The 17836-nt window shown below is 40.8% G+C and overlaps 1 protein-coding gene across 1 annotated transcript in view; it reads right to left on the bottom strand.

The window, feature by feature from the left end:
* Positions 1-1257: 1257 nt before the first annotated feature.
* NOD1 (nucleotide binding oligomerization domain containing 1) overlaps positions 1258-17836 on the bottom strand; it is a 57316-nt gene continuing 40737 nt past the window's right edge. The window contains exons 11-12 of the mRNA XM_057504628.1: positions 9653-9736; positions 1258-1577 (exon numbers count right to left, since the gene is read on the bottom strand). Of these exons, the coding sequence (XP_057360611.1) occupies positions 1505-1577; positions 9653-9736 (157 nt within the window). The 3' untranslated portion in view covers positions 1258-1504. The remainder of the gene's footprint in view (positions 1578-9652; positions 9737-17836) is intronic.

Genomic DNA, 17836 nt, shown 5'->3' on the forward strand with positions numbered 1-17836 from the left:
CCTCTCACGTTCAGCCCCTATCAGCGCAGTGCCTCTTGCTACAGTGGGTGACAGGCCCACCTGGGTCCTCCACTCAGCAGTAAACAGCTGAGGAATGTAGTGAAATTGAGCCTGGCCTTCCGTGACCTATCAGGTGAGGCACAGTGATGAGAGCTGTGAAATTTGGCTCATGCCAGTGTATCCAGCCAACCCTGACTCAAGTCATTTCCTCTGAGAAGCTACCTGTATGGATTTGGAGGTCAGATGGAAGGACTCAGTTGCTTCCTTGGCATTTGTGTTTCCTTGGTAGGTGGAGAGGTCTGTGAAGGATCAAACTGATGGTGTCTCTGGCCTGCCGTCATCAGGCCCCCCTCACAGCACATCACCCAAGGCCCCACCCAACACAGCAAATGCATCTGGAAGGTTTCAGGCAGGGGTACAGGGAGCATAGTGTGCTTGCTATACTAAGTTCATTTTAAAAACCCCAGACTCAGGCAATTAGAAATAAAGAGTGTGTTTCAGTATTTTCTTAACAAATGAATTGGCAAAGAACAAGCTCTCTGGTAATATCACTGCTCTCTTCACCACTTAGCATTCACCATGTGCCTGCCATGGTGGTAGGTGTTTAACATGCTCTACTAGCTGGGTTCTCAGTGGCTCCAGCTCAATCACCCTCCCAACTACTTGGGCAGGAAGAGACTTCCTTTCCTCAAGAAGGCGAGAGAGACAGAGGCTTCTGTTTGGACACCAGGGCCACAAAGGCAAGCCAAGCCTTACTCCTTTTGAGGGATGGACACTGATTCTCCTGAGGCACAGCACCTTCCGGAGGAGGTCAGCCCAGCCATGTGAAAGCCCTGAGTGGAAACTCAACACTATGAAGGCATTGTCCTTTATCTTAGACCAGCAAAGAGGGCACCCCATGATCTTTGCCAGCAGATGGTGAGACTCCAGGCCTAAACCAAAAGCCTGTGACACGTCCTTTTCTTGGCACCAACTCCTTTCAAAACCTTGAATGAATTCCCCCACTGTACACACCTCAGTATCTACAGATGTGAAATGGGAAGAATATCAACACATGGGGAAGGATTGAGGAGGGACACAATATTTCAGTAAACCATTTACTGAGCACCTTTTCTCCAAGAAACTTGGTGCCAACTCTGCACTACATTGTCAACTCTTCCATGAAGTTAGCAGTGCCCACACCACTCCCCCCTGGTGTCGTCTGAGCTCAAAGTCTTATTCCTCTCGTGTCAGATAAAAATAATGGGTATGCATTAATGTCTCTTCATAGTGTATTTACAGTAACTAAAACCACTCACAAGGCACACTCTTTTCCTGCAAAACTGTAGTAACAGCTACTCAGAGTCTGCCAGTCAGTGTGGGCATGGACACTGATCTGCATCATCAAGGCAGCAGGCTCGCTATTGCAGTCTGTCTTTCAGACATCAAAAGGAGGCCACTGCACAGAGTGGTGTCCTCTGCCAGAGCATCTCAGGGCCCAGACTTGTGTGCAGGAAATGTCCTCTCAGAAGCAGACAATCCGCTTATCATCTTCAAAGACTTTGGCTTCCTCTGGCTTTATCAAGTTTCCATTTAGGCTGTTGTAAAAAAACAAGTGAAATGTTAGGGACTGTTGTACACTCTTTCCCAATATGTGTCCCTAACACACTCTTGTGCTTCACATGACCCTGAAACTGAGGAATGTGCTCTATTCAAATACTTGTTTGATGTATTACTCCTTCCCAGTCACCATCGCTCTGTGAACTGGGTCTTATTAAGGTCACCAGCAGCCTCTATGAACCTGCATGTAACATTTTCCAGGGCTTGTCTTTCTTGACAGGCACAGGCATTTGGCTGCCCTCTCCCTCCTTGGACACTACCTTCCCTGGGCTTGCCGGAGCACTCCGGTTCTTCTCCTGTGTTTGGTCATTCCTTCTCCGTTTCCTTGCCCACATTCTCCTACTGAGATTTCCTCCAGGATTGGGGCTAGGCCCTGTTCCCCAGGCTACCTCCTCTATGCCATGACCTCACCCGTAGGCTAGTGGCAGCAGCCGAGAGTCCTCCACTCCAGAGCTGCCTACCTACTTGACATGTCTTGGGTATCTTCCAGGCACCTCAAAGCGGCCCTACCTCCCCAGAGTTCCCTAGCTCAGTGTATGGTACCACTCTTCATCCCATTGTGCAAGTTAGTGACCTGGGGGACAATCGTGATACCCTCTTCCTCCCCTTCACATTCTGTCACAGACTCCATTCTATTCCCTAAACATCCTTGGTTGCCTCCCTGGAGCCTCTCCATACCTCCACCACCCCCGTTCCTGGTCTGAGCACTCACCTCTTCTCTGGATCACTGCAATGTCCTACTGACTGGTCCCTTTACATGTACTCTGGCCCCCTCAAGTCCCATTTTCCTAGAGGAGCCAGAGTGGTCTTTTTACAATACAAACTTTAACATCCCTCTCTGCTTCAAATCCTTCAGTGGCTCTGCACTGCTTCTAGGATAAAGACCAGCATATGGAACATGACCCACAGATCTCCTCCATCTCCACTGCCCCCTATTCCACAATGTCTGAACCCTAAGACACATCACCTTACTGCTCTTCCAAGGACCCCATGCTCCTTCCTGCCTCAGAGCCTTTGCATATGTTGTTCCTCCTACCTGGAACACATTTTCTCCAACCTCAACCAACTAAATCTTATTAATCCTTCATAGCTTAGTTTATTTTTATTTATTTATTTTTATCCTATACTTCTTGATCCCCTTCACCTATTCTTCCTCTTACCGCACTCTCCTAACCTCTAGCAACTGCCAGTTTTTATGAGACTGTTCCTGGGTTTTGTTTTTTGTTCATAGGTTTCACATATAAGTGAAGTCATGGGTATTTATCTCTGACTTACTTCACTCAGCATAATAGCCTCTAGGTCCATCCATGTTGTTACAAATGGCAAGATGCCATTCTTTTTTTTATGGCTGAGCAAGAATCCATTATATATATATATGTACCACATCTTTTTTATGCATTCATCTATCAATAGCCATTCAGGTTGTTTTGATTATCTTGGTTCCTCTAAGTAATGCTGTGTTAAAGGAGTGCATGTATCTTTTTAGGTAAGTGATTTTGTTTTCCTTGGGTAAATTCCCAGAAATGGATTTGCTGGGTCACATGGTATTTCTATTTTTAGTTTTTTGAGAAACCTCCGTACTGCTTTCCACTGTGACCGCCAATTTATAATCCCACCAGCAATATACAAGGGTTCCATGTTCTCCACATCCTTGCCAACACTTGTTATTTATTGTCTTGTTGATACTAGCCCTTATGACTGGTATGAGGTGGTACCTCATTCTGGATTTGATTTGTTTATCTCTGATGATGAGTGATGTTGAGCATCTTTTCATGTGGCTGCTGGCCATCTGTCTTCTTTGGAAAAATGTCTATTCAGGTCCTCTGCCCATTTTTTAATTGGATCATTTGTTTTTTTGGTGTTCAGTTGTATTGAGTTCTTTATATATTTTTTATATTAGTCCCTTATTGGGTATATTGTTTGCAAGTATGCTCTCCCATTCAGGAGGTTGCATTTCTGTTTGGCTGATGGTTTCTTTCACTGTGCAGAAGCTTTTTAGTTTGATGTAGTTTCACTTGTTTATTTTTGTTTTTGTTTCTCTTGTCAGGAAAGACATATCCGGAAAAGGAACTGCTAGGGCCAATGATGAAGACTTTACTGCCTGTGTTTTCTTCTAGGAATTTTATGATTTCAGATCCTACATTTAGGTCTTTAATCCATTTCAAGTTTATTTTTTGTATGGTTGTAAGACAGTGATCTAGTTTCATTCTTTTGTATGTAGCTGTCCAGTCTTCTCAACACCACTTATTGAAGAGACTGTCTTCTCTGCATTGTGTATTCTTGTCTCCTTTATCATACATTAATAGACAATATAAGCATAGGTTTATTTCTGGGCTCTCTGTTCTGTTCCATTGGTCTATGTGTCTGTTTTTGTGCCAGTACCATACTATTGATTACTACAGCTTTGTAGTAGAGTTTGAAATCAGACTGTGATACCTCAAGCTTTGTTCTTCTCTCTCAAGATTGCTTTGTCTATTTGGGGTCTTTTGTGCTTACAACAAACCTTAGGATTATTTGCTCTAGTTCTGTGAAAAAGGCCAATGTTATTTTGATAGGGACTGCATTGAATCTGTAGATTGCTTTCAGCAGTATGGCCATTTTAACAATATTAATTCTTCCTATCCATGAGCATGGCATAGCTTTGTTTGTGTTTTCAATTTCTTTCATCAGTGTCTTAGTTTTCAGAGTACAAGTCTTTTAACCCACTGGTTACATTTATTCTTATGTATGTATTCCTTTTGATGCAGTTGTAAATAGGATTTTCTTAATTTTTCTTTCTGGTAGTTTGTTACTTGTATATAAAAATACAACAGGATTCTGTACATTGATTTTGTATACTATAACTTTACTGAATTCATTTATTCTAGTAGTTTTTTGGTAGAGTCTTAAGGGTTTTCTACATATAATATTATGTATCTGCAGATAGTCACAATTTTACTTGTTCCATACTAATTTGGATGCCTTCTGTTTCTTTTTCTTGCCTGGTTGCTATGGCTAGAACTTCTAGTACAATGCTGAATAAAAGACAAGGCACCCTTGTCTTGTTCCTGATCTTAGAGGAAAAGCTTCCCATTTTTCATCACTTAGTATGACGTTAGTAGAAGGTCTGTCATATATGGCCATTATGTTGAGATATGTTCTCTTTCTACCCACTTGGTTGAGAGTTTTTATCATGAATGGATCCTGAATTTTGTCAAATGCTTTTTAGGCATCTGTTGAGGTGATCCTTTGGTTTTTATCCTTTTATTAATGTGATGTATCACACTGACTGATTTGCAGATATTGAACCACCCTTGCATCCCTGGAATAAATCCTCTTGGTCATAGTGAATGATCCTTTTATGTATTTTTAAATTCAGTTTGCTAATATTTTGTTGGGAAGTTTTACATCTATGTTCATCAGGGATATTGGTCTGTAATTTACTTTTTCTGTAGCTTTTTTGTCTGGTTTTGGTATTAAGATGATGCTGGCCCCATAGAATGAATTTGGAAGCTTTCTTTCCTTTAATTATTTGAAATAGTGTGAAAAGAATAGGTATTAACTCTTCTTTAGATGTCAAGTAGAATTCTGTGAAGCCATCTAGTCCTGGACTTTTGTATGTTGGGAGTTTGTGATTACTGCTTGAATTTCATTACTAGTAATCAGTCTGTTCAGATTTTTTACTTCCTGGTTCAGTGTTAGAAAATTGCATGTTTCTAGGAATTTATCCATTTCTTCTGGGTTGTCCAATTTGTTGGCATATAATTTTTTATAGTAATCTCTTAAAATTATTGGTATTTCTGTGGTGTCAGTTGTAACTTCTCCTTATTCATTTCTGATTTTTCAGTCTTTTCTTGATGAGTCTAGCTGAAGGTATACCAATTTGTTTATTTTTTCAAAGAAGCAGCTCTTAGTTTTATTGACCCTTTGTATTGTTTTTTTACCTTCTACTTAACTTATTTCTGTTATTATTTCCTTCCTTTTAACTCTGGGGTTTCGTTCTTTTCCTAGTGCCTTTAGGTGTAGGGTTAGATTGTTTGAGGTTTTTCTTGTTGAGGTAGGCCTGTAATGCTATAAACTTCCCTCTTAGAACTGCTTTTACTTCATCCCAAAGATTCAGCATTGTTTTCTTAAAATTTTCATTACTCTCCAAGTATATTTTTATTTCCTCTTTAATTTCTTCATTGACTCATTGACTATATAGTAGCATGCTGCTTAGCCTCTACAGGTTTTGTTTGTTTGTTTTTTCAAGTATTTTTCCTGTAGTTGGTTTTCAGTTTCATACTGTTGTGGTCAGAAAAGATGTTTGGTATGATTTCCATCTTCCTAAACCTATTAAGACTTGCTTTGTGGCCTAACATGTGGTCTGTCCTGGAAAATGTTTTGTATATACTTGAAAATAAATATTCTGTTTTTGGATGTAATGTTCTGTATTTATCTGTTAGGTAGATTGTCTAATGTGTCATTCAAAGTCATTGTTTCCTTTGATGATCTATCTATCCATTGATGTAAATGGGGTGTTAAAAGTCCCCTGATATTGTATTGCTGTCAGTTTCATCCTTCATGTCTGTTACTATTTGCTCTTTGTATTTAGGTGCTTCTATTTTGGGTGCATAGATATTTGTACTTGTTATATCTTCTTGTTGGACTGATCCCTTTATGATTATGTAATGTGCTTTGTCTCTTGTTTCTTTGCTTTGAAGTCTATTTTGTCTGATATAAGAACTGTTACTCCTGCTTTTTTCTCCCTTTTATTTGCACGAAATACCATTTTCCATTCCTTTCATTCTGTTGTAGTTGTTATTACAGTTTTGCAGGAAAAGAGTGTGCCTTGTGAGTGGTTTTAGTTACTTACAGTCTATGTCTGTCTTTGGTTCTGAAGTGAGTCTCTTGGAGGCAGCTAATAGTCTTATTTTTTTTTCATCCATTCAGTCACCCTGTGTCTTTTGATTAGAGCATTTAGTTCATTTACATTTAATTATTGATGGCTATGTACTTACTGCCATTTTGTTAAACATTTTCTGGTGGATTTTGTCATTTTTATTTGGTACATTTTTTCTTGTGCTCTTGTGTATGATGACTTTTCTTCTTTTTAGTGTTATGACTGGATTCCTTTCTCTTTATTTTTTGTGTATTTCAGGTTATGTAGCTTCTGTATGTCTCATATATATAGGGGTCTATGTTAAGTTGGTAGTTGCTCAAGTTCAAATACATTCAAACAGCGCTATATTAACTCCTCCTCCTTCACATTATGTATATGTTGTCTTAACACCTTTTAGTGATTCCCTTAACTAATTTTTAGAAGTAGTTGATTTTACAACTCTTGTCATTTAACCTTCATACTGGCTTTTAGGTGATTGGTCTACCACCTTTGCTATCTTTCATCAGTGAATTTTTTTCTCATAATTTTCTTCTACTATGGCTTTCCTTTTCTTCTTAAGCCCCTTTAACATTTCCTCTAAGTCTGATTTAGTGGTGGTGAACTCCTTTAACCTATCTGAGAAACTCTTTCTCTGGATTTTAACTCTGAATAATAACCTTGGTTGAATGGTAATTCTTGGTTGTAGGTCTTTCTCTTTCAGCACTTTGAATAAATCATGCCACTCCTTTCTGGCCTGTAGAGTTTCTGCTAAAAAAAATCTGCTTTAGCCTTATGGAATTTCCCTTATATCTAACTCATTGCTTCTTTCTTGCTTCTTTTAATATTTTGTCTTTGACATTTTAATTGCATGTTTTCATGTGGATCTCTTTGGGTTCATCTTATCTGTGGCTCTCTGTGATCCCTGGATCCGGATGTGTTTCCTTCTCTAGGGTAGGGAAGTTTTCAACCCTTTTCTCTTTCTTTTCTCCTTCTGGGACTTATATAATACAAATGCTAAGACATTTTATGTTGTCCCAGAGCTCCCTCAGCCTATCCTCATTTCTTTTTATTCTGTTTTCTTTCTGCTGTTCCGTTTGGGTGCTTCCATTACTCTCTTCCAAGCTGCTGATCTGTGTTCCTCTGCAGCCTCTAATTTGTTGATTCCCTCTAGTATATTTTTTATTTCATTTGTTGTATTCCTCATTTCAGATTGGTTCTTTTTTAGGTTTTCTCTTTGTTTAAGTCCTCTTCTGTCAAGTCTGGTCGGTTATCTTTATAATCATTGCTTTGAACTCTTTAATTTTTTTAATTCAGTTTTTTCCTAAAGCTTTCTTCATTTGGAGTATATTCCCCAGTCTGTTCATTTTGTTTGACTTTCTGTGCTTCGTTCTATGAATTAATCGAAAGGGCTACCTCTCCCAGTCTTGAAGGATTGGTCTTGGGAAGACTGCACGTGCCTGGTGGTTTTGGCTGGTTGGGGGTCTCCCAGGTGGACAATGGGCTGGCCCCTCTCTGGCAGGGTGGCTGTGGAATCCAGGAGTCTCCTGGGTTTTTCTCTGGGTGGGGACCAGGAGGCCACCTCCATCAGGGCTGGTGTGTTCACTCTGACTCAGCTCTTGGACATGATGTGTGGGGAATGTAAACATTGTAGCTCATCTGCTCCTCTAGTCCCAGAGAGAGTTTCAGCAGTTTCCCTGTCTTTTCAAAACCACCCAACAACTATTGAAACTGTCCCACTGTGGCGTGTGGTAAATGCTATAATTTACGTCAGGTCATTGAACGCTTGAATCTTTGAAGGAGAACTCACTAAGGGATTTCATGTTTCAAGTTCTTTTTGGAGGGAGATGAAGTATAAATAAATGTCAGATACAGGAAATGGGTCCATCTATGCAATGATGGCTCCTGGACTGCACACCTTGAAGCTAAAGACATATGGCTCTATAAAAACAGTCCTTTGGGCAGGAAAGGTGGTTTTTGGGAGGTAGCAAATGCACATTTTGAAGCTTAACAGAATTAAAGCAGTGTGTGTTCTCACATGGGCCTGACCAGTCTTTGACAAAGTGGAGGCACACTGCTGTCTGCAAACTTTTGCACCCTGGGCTGAGGGTGCAGTGGACTCTGCTTTGTGAGTACATGTGCCACAGCAGCTTTCATCAGCCATGAAGCTGGGCTTTCTTCTCTAGGGCAGTGTTTTTCATGACCCCAGTTAAGAATTACATTGTGAACCAGCATCTGTGCATTCATACACCCACATCTGAAACAAGATTATGAAATACTTCATACTATGCACAGTGCATTCTGTTATTCAGTTTCATTTTTTAAATAATGCTACTTGTAACCCACCAAATTGATTTTATAATCTAACAAATTCCAAAGCAAAATGAAAAAAAAAACATCTCTAGGAGCTGAGTTCAGGAAGCTAGATCTTAATTAATTAACTTATTTTTGGCTGTGAGATTTTGAAACCGGCATGACAGAAGTAGTTGATGAATAACTACCCCCTGAACTGAGGGTTGGGGTTCACAGTGAAGTGCTCTATGGATCTCGGGGGAGCCACCAGGGGGGTAGGATTCCTGTGATCTGTGTCCTCAAGAGAAGTCAGGCTCTGCTCCACACTGGGCTTCTCCACAGGTCAGAACCCCACAGTGCAGGGCTGTGTCAGGCCTGAGATGGAGGACAAATTCCAGAGGACTTAAGCATCTAGGTTCAGGGCCCTTCCTGTCCATTTCACTGCCATATGTCCAGCACCTAAACAGCTGTTGCAATTTGTTACTGATGGGAAAACCCACCACACTTTATATAAGCCTCAGGGGTGTGTGTGTCTTGGGGGAGGTAAAGTGGAATGGGGCTCAGTGTTATATAGTAAAGCAAATGATGTGGTTTCCCTCCTCTAGAATAAGCAAGTCCTCAGACAGAGAGGGGAAGTGAGAAAAAGCACACCTCAGCTCCGATCCAGCCTAGAAACCCAGAGGGGGAAAACAATGCACCCGAAATTTCAGCCAGCATATCCATCTCTCCGTCTCATGAGTCCCAGGGTGACTCACTTTCTCTGGGAGCCCATTCTGAGCTGTTGCCCCTATGCAGGCAGACAAGGCAGGGAGGTCTGGAGAGGAGAGCACTGACTATGAAGTGGGGCAGTCTGGGCCTCAGTTTCTGCATCTGTGGAATGGAAATAATCATTGCTGCTGTTATCAAGAGGTAGATGGGCCTTACCAAATCTCCATTATGCCAGTGTTCTTCTGTAATGCACCCGCCAGCTGGGCAATCCCTTTAGCTGTGATCTGGTTCTGGATCAGCCTGAAGGAAGAATGTGTCTCATATAAATATGTAATGCTAGACCTGCCCCATTCATTAAGGAGTTCCAAAGGCATGGTGGGAATGAGACAGGGTCAGAGGAAGAACTGCGTCTATGTGGCTTATTAACCTGGCTGAGAGCATCTTGATATCTACCAGAATAAGGGGCATCCTTTAAAATGTTTGACTTTTTTGGTATATTTTTATAGTGAGCATATGTGTATTCACATGAAAATAGTTTGATACATAAACTTGGGTGTGCCTGACATTACTCATTGCAAAGGTACCCAGTCAAAAATGTTGGGCGTCCACCAGTTCAAACAACGAATTCTAAGAAACATTCAGGAAATAGGCAGTCTGATGTTTCCTGCTATAAAAGGAGTGGCTATAAAGTTAAGTAGCTGCTACGATGGTACCATGACCTACCCAACCTCAGAGGGAGAAGAAAGAGTGCTGCTGCCACTCATGGGTCCCAGCGGCAAACCATCAGTAACAGGGCCTCTAAGCATAGAGCCCATTATGTTGGGTAGCAGTGGTTCAAATGACGCAAAGGTTTCACATATAGCTGGGAAGCCCAAGCAATTCCTGAAATGCTCTCAACCCAGCCAGGAAATAAATGCAGCATGAGGCAGTAATGTGCCTGCTTCATCACAGACTCACTCCTGGCTCTCTGTAGAATACAGCTGCTGCCAAACTTGACCCTTAAAAGGCCTGGGCACTGAACCTGACCCAAGAAGGCACCCAGCCAGGAAGATGAGGGTCTATGCTGTCGTGATTGATGGGATTATAGAAATTAAGTGTGAAGGGGCCAACCACTGAAAGAAGCAGTATAGCAAGTGGTTAAAAGTCCCTCTCCTACAGCACCCAGTCCCTGCTTCTCAGCTGCAGATCGGTGAGGAAATAAGCTATCGGTGCCTCAGTTGCCTCATCTGTAAAATGGGAATAACTTTAAGGACCTCGCCCCCCAACCCCAGCCCCAGGTGAGGTTCAATGGGAGGGTGTGATGAAGCAATTCTCGCAATCTCTCCACAAGGCCAGTAGAAAGGAGCTCGTCACCATTGCTGCCTAAGTACCAGGGTTAGGCGGCTGTGCTGCAGCTGGGACCCCTGGACTCAGCAGCAGAGGTGGTGACCTGGTAAGCACGATCCCAATGTAACCTGGCATTTTCACAAAAGGAGCAAACACAGAACCTGCAAGTGGTAGTTAAACTCAGCTAATCTCATCACCTCTTTCACTCTTACTGCCACTGGCACCACCTATGCCTTCCGGGGGCAGGGTGAGCTGCCTCCAGCCAAGACTTGGCAAGAAGCCAGGCAGGAGAGCTAAGAAAAAAAACCTGCTAGTGCTCAGGAACGTGTGGCTGCTGGGGCCATTTTCAGTAGGGCCACTGTGGTCTGTGCACACACCAAGCAGCCAAGACTCACTCCCTCGCCCTGTTCTCCCTGCAGGCACTGAACTCTACCTCGGGAAGGACCAAAAAGAAACAAAACCAAAAACAGCAGTAGCTCTGACAGACTACCTTTTTTACAGAAATTGACAAAGTGATATAAAATTCATATAGAAGTGCAGGAGACTCAGAATAGCCAGAACAAGCTTGAACACAAAAACTGGAAGACTCTAACTTCCTGATTTCAAAGCTTACTACAAAGTTAACAATAAACAGGAGTGATCTGGGCATAAGGATAAACACAGGGATCAATGAACTAGAATAGAAAATCCAGAAATAAACCCATACATTTGTGATTGGTTGATTTTTGGCAAAAGAATGAAGTTGGACCCATCTGCCTCATAACAAATAAAACTCCATATGGATCAAAGATCTAAATGTAAGCACAAAACTGTAACATTTAAGAGAAAATGTAGGCATCTTTCTTAGACACCTAATGCACAAGCAACAAAAGAAAAAATAGGACTTCATCAAAATTAAAAATTATTGTGCTTCAAAGGTCACTGTCAAGAAAGAGTGAAAACCCAGATGAAATACTTGCAAATTGTGTATCTAGAGGCAGAGCCAAGATGGCGGCATGAGTAGAGCAGTGGAAATCTCCTCCCAAAACCACATACATATATGAAAATATAACAAAGACAACTCTTCCTCGAATAAAGACCAGAGGACACAGGACAACATCCAGACCACATCCGCACCTGAGAGAACCCAGCGCCTCGCAAAGGGGCAGCCCGAGCCAGGCCACGCCCACAGCAACAGCGGAGATTAACTCCATAGCAGCCGGGCAGGAAGCAGAAACCCTGTCTGCGCGCAGCTGCGCAGCACAAGCCACTAGAGGTCGCTGTTCTCCCAGGAGAGGAGGGCCACAAACCAACAAGAAAGGAAGTCCTTCCAGCCGTCACTCGTCCCAGCTCTGCAAACTATTCCTATCACCATGAAAAGGCAAAGCTACAGGCAGACAAAGATCACAGAGACAACACCAGAGAAGGAGACAGACCTAACCAGTCTTCCTGACAAAGAATTCAAAATAAAAATCATAAACATGCTGATAGAGATGCAGAGAAATATGCAAGAGATATGGGATGAAGTCCAGAGGGAGACCACAGATGCCAGAAACGAGATCGCAGAAATGAAACAAACTCTGGAAGGGTTTATAAGCAGAATGGATAGGATGCAAGAGGCCATTGATGGAATTGAAATCAGAGAACAGGAACGCATAGAAGCTGACACAGAGAGAGATAAAAGGATCTTCAGGAATGAAACAATATTAAGAGAACTGTGTGACCAATCCAAAAGGGACAATATCCATATTATAGGGGTACCAGAAGAAGAGAGAGGAAAAGGGATGGAAAGTATCTTGGAAGAAATAATTGCTGAAAACTTCCCCAATCTGGGAGAGGAAATAATTGAACAGACCATGGAAATACACAGAACCCCCAACAGAAAAGATCCAAGGAGGACAACACCAAGACACATAATAATTAAAGTGGCAAAGATCAAGGACAAGGAAAGAGTTTTAAAGGCAGCCGGAGAGAAAAAGGTCACCTATAAAGGAAAACCCATCAGGCTAACATCAGACTTCTCGACAGAAACCCTACAGGCCAGAAGAGAATGGCATGATATATTTCATGCAGTGAAACACAAGGGCCTTGAACCAAAGATACTGTATCCAGCACGACTATCATTTAAATATGATGGCGGGATTAAACAATTCCCAGGCAAACAAAAGCTGAGGGAATTTGTTTCCCACAAACCACATCTACAGGGCATCTTACAGGGACTGCTCTAGATGGGAGCACTCCTAGAAAGAGCACAGAACAAAACACCCAACATATGAAGAATGGAGGAGGAGGAATAAGAAGGGAGAGAAGAAAAGAATCTCCAGACAGTGTATATAACAGCTCAATAAGCGAGCTAAGTTAGGCAGTAAGATACTAAAGAGGCTAGCCTTGAACCTTTGGTAACCACAAATCTAAAGCCTGTAATGGCAATAAGTACATATATTTCAATAGTCACCCTAAATGTAAATGGACTTAATGCACCAATCAAAAGACACAGAGTAATAGAATGGATAAAAAAGCAAGACCCATCTATATGCTGCTTACAAGAAACTCACCTCAAACCCAAAGACATGTACAGACTAAAAGTCAAGGGAGGGAAAAACATATTTCAGGCAAACAACAGCAAGAAGAAAGCAGGGGTTGCAGTACTAATATCAGACAAAATAGACTTCAAAACAAAGAAAGTAACAAGAGATAAAGAAGGACACTACATAATGATAAAGGGCTCAGTCCAACAAGAGGATATAACCATTCTAAATATATATGCATCCAACACAGGAGCACCAGCATATGTGAAACAAATACTAACAGAACTAAAGGGGGAAATAGACTGCAATGCATTCATTTTAGGAGACTTCAACACACCACTCACCCCAAACGATAAATCCACTGGGCAGAAAATAAGTAAGGACACAGAGGCACTGAACAACACACTAGAATAGATGGACCTAATAGACATCTATAGAACTCTACATCCAAAAGCAACAGGATATACATTCTTCTCAAGTGCACATGGAACATTCACCAGAATAGACCACATACAAGCCCACAAAAAGAGCCTCAGTAAAATCCAAAAGATTGAAATTCTACCAACCAATTTTTCAGATCACAAAGGTATAAAACTAGAAATAAATTCTACAAAGAAAACAAAAAGGCTCACAAACACATGGAGGCTTAACAACATGCTCCTAAATAATCAATGGATCAACGAACAAATTAAAATAGAGATCAAGGAATATATAGAAACAAATGACAACACCAACACAAAGCCCCAACTTCTGTGGGATGCAGCGAAAGCAGTCTTAAGAGGAAAGTATATAGCAATCCAGGCACACTTGAAGAAGGAAGAACAATCCCAAATGAATAGTCTAACATCACAATTATCGAAATTGGAAAAAGAAGAACAAATGAGGCCTAAAGTCAGCAGAAGGAGGGACATAATAAAGATCAGAGAAGAAATAAACAAAATTGAGAAGAATAAAACAATAGCAAAAATCAATGAAACCAAGTGCTGGTTCTTTGAGAAAATAAACAAAATAGATAAGCCTCTAGCCAAACTTATTAAGAGAAAAAGAGAATCAACACAAATCAACAGAATCAGAAATGAGAAAGGAAACATCATGACAGACTCCACAGAAATACAAAGAATTAGTAAAGACTACTATGAAAACCTATATGCCAACAAGCTGGAAAACCTAGAAGAAATGGACAACTTCCTAGAAAAATACAACCTTCCAAGACTGACCAAGGAAGAAACACAAAAGTTAAACAAACCAATTACGAGCAAAGAAATTGAAACGGTAATCAAAAAACTACCCAAAAACAAAACACCGGGGCCGGACGGATTTACCTCAGAATTTTATCAGACACACAGAAAAGACATAATACCCATTCTCCTTAAAGTTTTCCAAAAAATAGAAGAGGAGAGAATACTCCCAAATTCATTCTATGAAGTCAACATCACCCTAATACCAAAACCAGACAAAGATACCACCAAAAAAGGAAATTACAGACCAATATCCCTGATGAATGTAGATGCAAAAATACTTAATAAAATATTAGCAAACCAAATTCAAAAGTATATCAAAAGGATCATACACCATGACCAAGTGGGATTCATCCCAGGGATGCAAGGATGGTACAACATTCGAAAATCCATCAACATCATCCACCACATCAACAAAAAGAAAGACAAAAACCACATGATCATCTCCATAGATGCTGAAAAAGCATTTGACAAAATTCAACATCCATTCATGATAAAAACGCTCAGCAAAATGGGAATAGAGGGCAAGTACCTCAACATAATAAAGGCCATATATCATAAACCCACAGCCAACATTATACTGAACAGCGAGAAGCTGAAAGCTTTTCCTCTGAGATCAGGAACTAGACAGGGATGCCCACTCTCCCCACTGCTATTTAACATAGTACTGGAGGTCCTAGCCACGGCAATCAGACAAAACAAAGAAATACAAGGAATCCAGATTGGTAAAGAAGAAGTTAAACTGTCACTATTTGCAGATGACATGATACTATACATAAAAAAAACCCTAAAGACTCCACCCCAAAACTACTGGAACTGATATCAGAATACAGCAAAGTTGCAGGATACAAAATTAACACACAGAAATCTGTGGCTTTCCTATACACTAACAATGAACCAATAGAAAGAGAAATCAGGAAAACAATTCCATTCACAATTGCATCAAAAAGAATAAAATACCTAGGAATAAACCTAACCAAGGAAGAGAAAGACCTATACCTTGAAAACTACAAGACACTCTTAAGAGAAATTAAAAAGGACACTAACAAATGGAAACTCATCCCCTGCTCTTGGCTGGAAAGAATTATTATAGTCAAAATGGCCATCCTGCCCAAAGCAATATACAGATTTGATGCAATCCCTATCAAATTACCAGCAACATTCTTCAATGAACTGGAATAAATAATTCAAAAATTCATATGGAAACACCAAAGACCCCGAATAGCCAAAGCAATCCTGAGAAAGAAGAATAAAGTAGGGGGAATCTCACTCCCCAACTTCAAGCTCTACTATAAAGCCATAGTAATCAAGACAATTTGGTACTGGCACAAGAACAGAGCCACAGACCAGTGGAACAGACTAGAGAATCCAGACATTAACCCAAACATATATGGTCAATTAATATTTGATAAAGGAGCCATGGACATACAATGGCAAAATGACAGTGTCTTCAACAGATGGTGCTGGCAAAACTGGACAGCCACATGTAGGAGAATGAAACTGGACCATTGTCTAACTCCATATACAAAAGTAAATTCAAAATGGGTCAAAGACCTGAATGTAAGTCATGAAACCATTAAACTCTTGGAAAAAAACATAGGCAAAAACTTCTTAGACATAAACATGAGTGACCTCTTCTTGAATATATCTCCCCGGGCAAGGAAAACAACAGCAAAAATGAACAAGTGGGACTATATTAAGCTGAAAAGCTTCTGTACAGCAAAAGACACCATCAATAGAACAAAAAGGAACCCTACAGTATGGGAGAATATATTTGTAAATGACACATCCGATAAAGGCTTGACATCCAGAATATATAAAGAGCTCACACGCCTCAACAAACAAAAAACAAATAACCCAATTAAAAAATGGGCAGAGGAACTGAACAGACAGTTCTCCAAAAAAGAAATACAGATGGCCAACAGACACATGAAAAGATGCTCCACATGGCTAATTATCAGAGAAATGCAAATTAAAACCACAATGAGATATCACCTCACACCAGTAAGGATGGCTACCATCCAAAAGACAAACAACAACAAATGTTGGCGAGGCTGTGGACAAAGGGGAACCCTCCTACACTGCTGGTGGGAATGTAAATTAGTTCAACCATTGTGGAAAGCAGTATGGAGGTACATCAAAATGCTCAAAACAGACTTACCATTTTACCCAGGAATTCCACTCCTAGGAATTTACCCTAAGAATGCAGCAATCAAGTTTGAGAAAGACAGATGCACCCCTATGTTTATCGCAGCACTATTTCCAATAGCCAAGAATTGGAAGCAACCTAAATGTCCATCAGTAGATGAATGGATAAAGAAGATGTGGTACATATATACAATGGAATACTACTCAGCCATAAGAAGAGGGCAAATCCTATCATTTGCAGCAACATGGATGGAGCTGGAGGGTATTATGCTCAGTGAAATAAGCCAAGCAGAGAAAGAGAAATACCAAATGATTTCACTCATCTGTGGAGTAAAAGAACAAAGGAAAAACTGAAGGAACAAAACAGCAGCGGAATCACAGAACTCAAGAATGAACTAACAGGTACCAAAGGGAAAGGGACTGGGGAGGATGAGTGGGTAGGGAGGGATAAGGGGGGGTAAGAAGAAGGGGGTATTAAGATTAGCATGCATGGGGGGGTGGGAGAAAGGGGAGGGCTGTACAACACAGAGAAGACGAGTAGTGATTCTACAACATTTTGCTATGCTGATGGACAGTGACTGTAAAGGGGTTTATAGGGGGGACCTGGTATAGGGGAGAGCCTAGTAAACAAAATATTCTTCATGTAAGTGTAGACTAATGATAACAAAAAAAAAAGAAAGAAAGAAAAGGGGGTTTACTCCCTGATAGGATAAAACTAACTGTAAATCAACAATTAATGCATGCTTTAAATATCCTTAATTTTGATCACTTAAAGGGTGTCAGATGATCAGCTATGGAGGTACATTTTTCTGATAATATTCGTTTCTCTTAAAAAAAAAAAAAAAAAAAAGCAGTTCCTGTGTGGTGACCTGCAATGAGTTCTACACAATGGTATAAAGGGCATATCAAAGTGTAGGCAAAGGGTCTGTTTGTGTTTATACAGAGGATCAAAGCCTAATTGGGCTACCCAGAAAATGAACTAAGATACGATATGAAGAAGAACTTCCAACATCAGCACTCTCTGGAAGAGTCATACCAGAAGATGATCATCAAAAAACCTCAACAAAGATCCAGGCGATGCTGCAGTTGTAGCTGCATTCATCCCACCGGTTCCTGGACTTGCCATGGGAATGAAGAAGGAGATATCTAAGCTGGCCTGTGCATACAGTAAAACAACAAAT

This window comes from Manis pentadactyla, chromosome 7 (assembly GCF_030020395.1).
Source record: "Manis pentadactyla isolate mManPen7 chromosome 7, mManPen7.hap1, whole genome shotgun sequence".
Classification (NCBI taxonomy): domain Eukaryota; kingdom Metazoa; phylum Chordata; class Mammalia; order Pholidota; family Manidae; genus Manis; species Manis pentadactyla.